The following is an 8,269-nucleotide window of genomic DNA, read 5'->3' as shown; positions in this document are numbered from 1 at the left end:
CCTATTTATAGGTCCGGGCCTCTCTCAGCGACCTGTCATATGGCATGGAGGCGAAGAAAGAGTTCCGGAGCTGGCAGTTGATGAAGAACACAATCAGCAACACCAACAGGAAGAGCAGTAGGCACATGACTATGTAGGTGATCAGGTCCGGTTTGTGGAGCTCGCCCTCCCGGAGCACTCCTGCCCCTCGCCCCGCGGTGGGTCTCAGAAGAGCGGCCACGCTCACCGAACCGCCGTGTGAGGCGTTCAGGGAGGAGGGCGCGTGCGTGGAGGACTGGGCCATGAGCACCTGGTCGAAGTCTGGGGTGTCGGTGGAGTTGAGGAGGATCTGCCGTAGCATGGCGCCCCGCTTGCTCACCGGCTGCGTCGGTCGGCTGGAGGATGAAAAGATACGGAGAAGGTTATGTAGCCTACTGACCCCGTGTTTGTTCGGTCTGGATGTCCTATCTCTGATGCTCCGATAAAGTAGAATGTAGCGATTCCTGTGTGACACATTTGAAAACAGCGTCATCACATTTCCTGTAAAATAGCCTAGGTTACCTTAATGTCAGATAAGGTAGCCTATAACTGATAAACACCCAGTTACACAGATCTATACCGTACAGATCAGGTCATAATGATGCCATAAGTGATAGCCTAATGAAAACACTATAAAGTAGACTGGAGTCACGGGTAAGTCGCCCACAAATAATAGATCCCTCGAAATACAATAGGGCCTTGTAAGGGACTTACTTTGGTTTGGGCTGCGAAGACTTCCGCAGGTGAGCTGGAAAAGACAAAATCCCGGCTCCGCATTCCTCAGCGTCCCCGGCTCTGTCCGCTCTAGCTCCGCAGTGGACACGCTTTGGAGAAGCGGCGGCTCGATAGCTTGAAATCTGCGCCCACAGACCACCATATGTCGCTGAGTGGGATATTAAGGCAGCGTCTCCCCTCACATAGATCAGAACTAATCAAATCCACGTGTCCGCGCAGATCAGGGTCCCAGTGAAGGAGCACATTACCTGTTCCACTTAGTGGCGTTTAAATCCAAATCACCTTGCCAGGCGTGAGGTTGAGCACAGATTGCTATAGGCTACAGTAGCGATATCCAAATGACTCTAGGGTCCGCCAGAGAAGGTGAAGTTCAACGGGGATCAGTGGTGCGCATACATGGCGCGTCTCGGTGCGCAGTACAACGGGATCTCCTTTGCTTGAGCGTGCATGGCGCAAGAAGGGCACGCTGGATCCCCGTTTGCCCAAACCTTCGCTTCTTCTTTTTTCCAGTAAAGGGTCGATACGTGTCGGATAGATGCTACCGACTGTCTGCCCGTACGGGATATCGATGCAGTATTAATCAACTGAGACGAAAAGAGGGATTAATGAAGGACAAAACACAGCAACAGCAGCGCACCGGATCGTGAACAGCTTCCCATCTTCGCCCTGGGTTTAGTGTATGACAAAGCAAATGAAAAAGAGAGGGAGGGAGAAAGTGGGGAAGAGAGAGAGAGAAGGAGAAGAAGAAGGAGGGAGCGAGGTAATTGGAGATCAGGAGAGGGGATGGAGGGCGCTGGAAGCACCACCAAACAGCGACTTGTAGGCTATTAATAGAATCACAAAACAAAGTCCTATCTATCTATCTATCTATCTATCTATCTATCTATCTATCTATCTATCTATCTATCTATCTATCTCTCTCTCTCTCTATCATTTTCATAGTGATGAGAGACAGTTGAGTCAGTCCACAGTGTCAGTGTGGGGAATATCTCACACTGGGGTGATGAGAGAACAGGAAAGGGTGTGAGATTGGTGAGTGTGTAAGAACTCATGGGGGTGATTTCACTTAGAACAAGTCTACCAGGTAGTCTTTTGTCTGAGTCTTATAGTGTCTGGCTTATCCGCCGTACATTTCCTTCCGTAATTACTTAAAGAGTGACAAAACGGCTCTGCATGTCACATGACCTCGTCTGTAGGTTTAGAACATAAATGTGTGTGTACTCTGTAAAACAGATTTGACATTGGTGCTTGACACTAAAAATAAGGTGCTAAAGGTGGAGATTGCAATCCAGTGTGGTGCATTGGACATGATTAGCGGGCCAGACCCTAAAAGCTCTGCCAAACTGTTTCATATTCATCTGCACCTGTTCTGTCACAATAGAATGACTGTACAAAGAGCAAGGACAGAGGGACAAACACACACACACACACACACACACACACACACACACACACACACACACACACACACACACACACACACAAAGAAATACAAGTTGCAGCAAAAATACTTGGAAATTAGACATACACAAACAGACAGGCCAAAACCGTGTCCTACTGTCCCACATCAACTGTATTAAACAATAAAGAGGATTACAGTGGACCAGGAGTCAATGATCATATCATATGGGGAATCTAAAAACAGCCTGAAGCCTTGTTTACATAGTCTACATGGAGGGACAGCAATAATTGGGACGGCTAAGGAGATTACCGTTTATTATTGCTTTTTCGATGTGGCACTCGTTCCCTGCTTTGCTACAGGCTTACTGCTATCCTCATCATCAGTCACACACACACACACACACACACACACACACACACAAAGGAAATTGAACCCATCTGTGTGCCTTCGAGTGGCAATCAGTGTTATATTTATATTTGTAAAACTCCCAAAAACTGCGACAGACCTAACTCCTCCAGCACAATCAGATGACGTGGTTTAGTTAAAAGGAAAATTAAGAAAGGGAGAGAGAGAAGGGCTGTAATGACACACATAAATGTCAAATAATACCTTGGTCTGTGACTAATTGTGAGAGTAATCCGGCTTTGCTCATTAGCTGTAACCCATGACAATGGAACTCTGATAAGGAATGGTGAAGTGTAATGTTCACTAACCATAGACTTCATTAAAGGTGTTAGCCAACTGGAGCCCCTCAACACACATCTATGTTTTTGTCACACACACACACACACACACACACACACACACACACACACACACACACACACAGATAAACAAAACACTGTAAAAGTTAGGGGACAGAGAAGTGCTTTAAAGAACCTTAATGTTCCCGCTGATGAGACAAAACCAAAGAAAATGGCAGGCCATGCACGGCAACAGGGATTATGTGTGTAGTCCACACACACACACACACACACACAGATAAAACACAAATTAATACGCTTTCCTCTGCACTGTCAGCTATTTGGCCGAATCGGGTCTGCTCAAGGGTTGTTATTTCATTATTCTTATTTTCCATTATTTCCAGGAGGGAAAGGATCAACATTTTGAAAATCTTTCCTAAAAGCCGCCTGCTACTGTTTTACACCATTAAATTTCAGTCACCTCGAATTATGCCATGTCAAATGAAGGCAAAGTAAAGAGCACAAACAAAAGCTGTGGTAATTTGCACTCACAGTAGTGCCATTATTTCTAATCCCTTTAAGAAAAAATTGCTCGAGTCTACTGAGTCTTGTTTATTTTTGCTTCATGAAAGAGTAATATTGTTTTGTTGCTTTCCCAGCATAAGCTTCGCAGTGCAGCAAAGTCATTTATCGCACTGGCTGGAGTCCAACAGCCACCCAAATATACTCAGGCTGGCATTAATGATGAATATTTCTAAATAATAAAACTTCCCCTTCTTGCTTGCTGAGACAGACACACACAAAAAGACACACATACAGGAGCATCTAATAACAGTGATACTCCCAGACCAACTCTCTACACAAACACAAAAGCCAGAGAGAGACAGATTATCCAACCACTGATGTGCAAGCTCCTGCATGTGCACACACAAACACACTCACAAGAGACATTTGACATGTTTAAACCACAGGCAGCTATATATGCAGTGGCTAGAATAAGTTTACACACCCATGGTAAAGTTGATTAAAAAGAGGAATAAAAAAACATATTTTGTAAATTGATCTTAATGCCTCAATTCAAAACATTTTGGAAAATCCAACCTTTTAAGGACATCAATTTTCTTTGTGAATTAATAATGTATTGTAAATAAATAAATGTTCTTCCTTAAAATACATGGGGGCAAGTACACACACCCCTATGTTAAATTCCCATAGAGTCAGGCCCATTTTTGTTTTAAAGCCAGTTATTTCATGGATCCAAGAAACTATGCATCCTGATAAAGTTCCCTTGGCCTTTGGAATTAAAATAACCCCATATCATCCCAAACCCTTCAGCATACCTGGTAATTGGTATGGTTTTATTTCAGTTAGCTTAATAGCTGGTTTGATTTGCATTGAGGAGATGATCTTATGGAAAATTCCCCATGAAAGTTCCCCCTGTCTCTAGGTATGATGAAGGGTATGTGAAAATATGGGGTTATGTTAATTCCAGAGGTCAAGGGAACTTTATCAGGATGCATAGTATCCTGGATCCAGGAACAAAGGGGTGTGTATGCTTATGCCCCTTGTATTTTAAGGAAGAACATTTATTTATTTACAATACATTATTCATTCACAAAGAAAATTGGTGTCCTTAAAAAGTTGGATTTTCCTACATTTTTTGAATTAAGGCATTTTGATCAATTTACAAAAGATGTTTTTTTTATTTCTCTTTTTAATCAACTTAAGCATGGGTGTGTAACTTATTCAAACCATTGTACACACACACACACACACACACACACACACACACACAGGCAGTGGCAGACAGAAAAAGAAAGAGAACACACACGCACACACACACACACACACACAACACAGACAATATGATCACTAATGGCTACACAAGCAGCTAGGACTCCTTTATCGCTAATGTCAATACAATTCCATTTCTGTCTGACCAATTTCCAACACGAATTGTCAACAAACAAATCAATGTGACATGCAAACGTCTACCCTCTCTCATTTTCTGTAATTGTGTTCATTTTCTTCTAACCATCTCCTCTTTAACCTCTTTGGAAAAATCCACTGGCAAAATAGGATTTCTCCCTTCTAGCACATCAAACGCCCCCATTGGCAGAAATCAGACGCTCTACAATTAGTCACTTGATTATCTCGCCAGAACACCAAATGCTGCTCCTCATCTCAGGGAGGACGTGAAGGAGAGGCATTTACTTTCTCCTGCACTAAAAATGACAAATGGATACTTAAAATGAGCAGGAGCTGTCATATAACCACTGAAACACACACATAGAACTTCCATTTTAAGTTAAAGTATACAGTAAATATGCACATTACTGTAATTCAAATCATATTTTGTGAGGCCAAATTATATTTGAAAAAAAATACACAGTGAAATTGACTATTTTTCCAAAAATCTATAGTAACATTACAGTAAAATTAATTATTAACACAATCTAGCAGGTAATTTCATATTTGTTGCAAGTTGTAATTTTGACGCGGTATAGAATAAAATATACGTTTTTATTTTACTATGTACACAGTGAGAGAGAGAGAGACAGAGAGGAACAGGAACAGGAACTGCATCTCCAGCCCTCTGATGGAGACAGGAAGAGTGGGCTCAGTTGAGGCTCATCCTACTGACACACCTCTGCCACTCACTGCCTCCTAAACAGGAACAGAGTTGGAGGTGTCATGATCCCAATGGTAAACTCAGCTAGCTTCTCTTTTTCCTTTTTTCTTTTTCATCTGCATTTCAAATGTGAATACTTTCATGGGAGGCTGTGTTTTGGATCAGTGAAGGGGGTCTTGGGAGGTAAGGGAGGGGGTGTTTGAGTGCAGGGTGTCTCTGGTCCAATGGCCATGTGATAGAGAAGAGACTTGCCCCAGAAGCCCTTGACACTCAAAACACGAAGAAATGGATGGAGAAGGATGGCAGGAGTGGAAACTAAGTAGATCAAGTGGGAAATAACAGAACCAGTGTGCCCTGTAAGACATTGTGAAGTTTGACAGTCTTTGGCTGAGTCTGGATGCTGAGAGGAGGGGGAGAAAAACAGACCAAAACAGCTGATTACTCAGTAACACCAGCCTCCAGGGTCACTAAGGTCACAGCCACCTGTAGTTCAGACAAAACTAATGTTTGAAACAGGAAGAGCCAAACAGACGAAAAGAAAATGTGAAAAGAACAGATTAAAAGAGCAACAGACCAGAGACAAACAGAATGGGATGCAGCAGAAAATATAGTTGCTGAGATGAACAGAAACAAATAAAGTAAAAAAAGATGGAGAAACAAACATAAAATAGGAGGGTGGGTGAGTGAGAGAGGGTGAAGGTTAAACAAACAGAACACAGATCAAAACAAAGGGAAAATGAGTCAGAAGATGAATGGTGGTGCAAAGCTATGGCTATCCCATAAAAGGGAAACTATGTTGTAGGTACATAAATACACTGAGGGGAAATGTTGCTGTATATGACGAGCAGCAGCGCTGGGGTTGTTATAAACATAGCTTCCTCTCTATGTCTCACTCATTGTACTTCCATACACACACACAGCTGAAAGGAGGAGAGTTTGCAATCCAGTTAATGTTGTAGCAGTTCCTGTACAGCTTATGATTCACTGTGGACAGTAATACTGAGATAAAGATTCAAAAGTGGATATCTTAGGAACACTGAGGGTGACAATGATGATGCTACTGCTGCAATGAGCCAAATGCTGCGGAATGGAAGATGATGAAGTCTCGGATGATGAAAATGAAGAATGCTATGACACCATAGTGTAATGATGCAGAATGTGATGATAATACATTGAGTCATGCCTAGAAAAAGTATATATCTGCTGTAAGATTAACTGTATTTTGTACAGGTTGGATGGCGTGATTGATTCTTTAATACACTAAAGTATAGCCTACTACCTTTTTACGTGGGGATTTCTATGGGGAAAACCATCTCATGAGATAGATCTGACACATTTATCTTGTGCGTGCGATTTCATACGCTCCATTTGCAATTATGAGTTCACCCATGGCTGTGTGCACTCTTATTCTTCAACGCAGCCTTGAGGGCCGGTTGAGTCACCGGCGGGCTCGTCAGGGAGTTATCATATCAATCTCTCCATCCATCTTGAACCAGTGCACTGGGGCTTTGACAAACTGGTAAACATTTACCATGTCTTTTCTTCTGAAACTCCTCCAGATAGCTCTTTCTGCTCCACTCCATCAGCCCTTTGACTGCTTCAGAAATTAGATATTGGCATTTCACCAATGATGGGGACTCAAGAAAGTCTCAGCACTATGGACTTGTGATTTCTTTACAGTCATGTCAGACTGAGTAAAGTAAAAAAAAAAGATGGTTTGGAGCAGGTTAGATGATATTCTTATGATAGTAATAAAGGTTGTCATTTAGTGATGAATGGCTATGATTGGAAGATTGTGACAGCATAATGCTCTACAATTGTCCTTTAGTTTGTTTAAGAGGTTTGTCTGGATGCCTTGAATAGGAGCTGTGTGTGTGTGTGTGTGTGTGTGTGTGTGTGTGTGTGTGTGTGTGTGTGTGTGTGTGTGTGTGTGTGTGTGTAGCCACCCTTTGCATTTTTGAAAGTGCTGCAATCCATTGGTGTTCTCTCAATGAGCTTCATGAGGTAGTCACCTAAAATGGTTTTCATTCACAGGTGTGCCTTGTCAGGGTTAATAAGTGGAATTTCGCCTTATTAACCCTGGGGGCCCTGAGGCCATTTTACAGTTTAATTTCCATCTGGTTATTTTATAAAAGCTTGTAAAACATCAACCCTGTTGTCTACAGTCAAGATATGAACATCATTTTTTTAGGACAAACTGGGTTATTAGAATATTTGGGTTGCAGTGAGGTCACTTGCATGTTAAAAATGGTTGTAGGGCCTTAAAGATAAAAAAAATAAAATAAATGAATCTTCCAGATATGTATTGATACACAGACATATAGTAAAACCTAAGCCATTTCCCTTCTAAAACACTTCTCATATGTCTTGGGAGTCACACTGTGAAGAAAAATCATTATAACTTATACAGTTGACAAAATACATGCATTTTTTCCAAAAAAGTCAGACGTTTTGCTCTCATGACATTTACTTATGCCAATAATAACATAATAATGTCATATTATTGATATACACCCAGAGCAATGTTATACAAGCAAATATGTGTCTAAATAGTGCACCATTTGGCCTTCCATAGAGTATACAGGCATTTTTGTCCCCTCTGGCCTTCCATACAAGAGGGGTGCCTTTATCTCCCATAATGGGCATGTCTTCCTGAAACAATAGACGGGAGAGACAGGGCAGAGATGGAGGAGGGAGCAGCGGCAGAAATGAGCCAAAACGCGATGAATTATGGACATAAAGTGAATATATATTGGATATAACAGTATGGACTTAAAGCCCAAAGAGGCTGAAGTTCCA

General features: G+C 42.0%; 1 protein-coding gene across 1 annotated transcript in view; it reads right to left on the bottom strand.

Moving 5' to 3' along the window:
* The window catches only part of smim32 (small integral membrane protein 32), a gene marked incomplete at its 5' end in the record, with an annotated part of 1,727 nt that extends 777 nt beyond the window's left edge, over positions 1-950 (bottom strand). The window contains 2 exons of the mRNA XM_032528530.1: positions 1-482; positions 733-950. The exon at positions 1-482 is cut by the window's left edge and continues 777 nt beyond it. Coding sequence (XP_032384421.1) covers positions 2-482; positions 733-950 — 699 coding nt within the window. The remainder of the gene's footprint in view (positions 483-732) is intronic.
* Between the last annotated feature and the right edge of the window lie 7,319 nt (positions 951-8,269).

This window comes from Etheostoma spectabile, chromosome 10, assembly GCF_008692095.1.
Source record: "Etheostoma spectabile isolate EspeVRDwgs_2016 chromosome 10, UIUC_Espe_1.0, whole genome shotgun sequence".
Lineage (NCBI taxonomy): Eukaryota > Metazoa > Chordata > Actinopteri > Perciformes > Percidae > Etheostoma > Etheostoma spectabile.
Note: the sequence above shows the minus strand (reverse complement) of the source record. Positions and strands in the feature narration are given on the sequence as shown.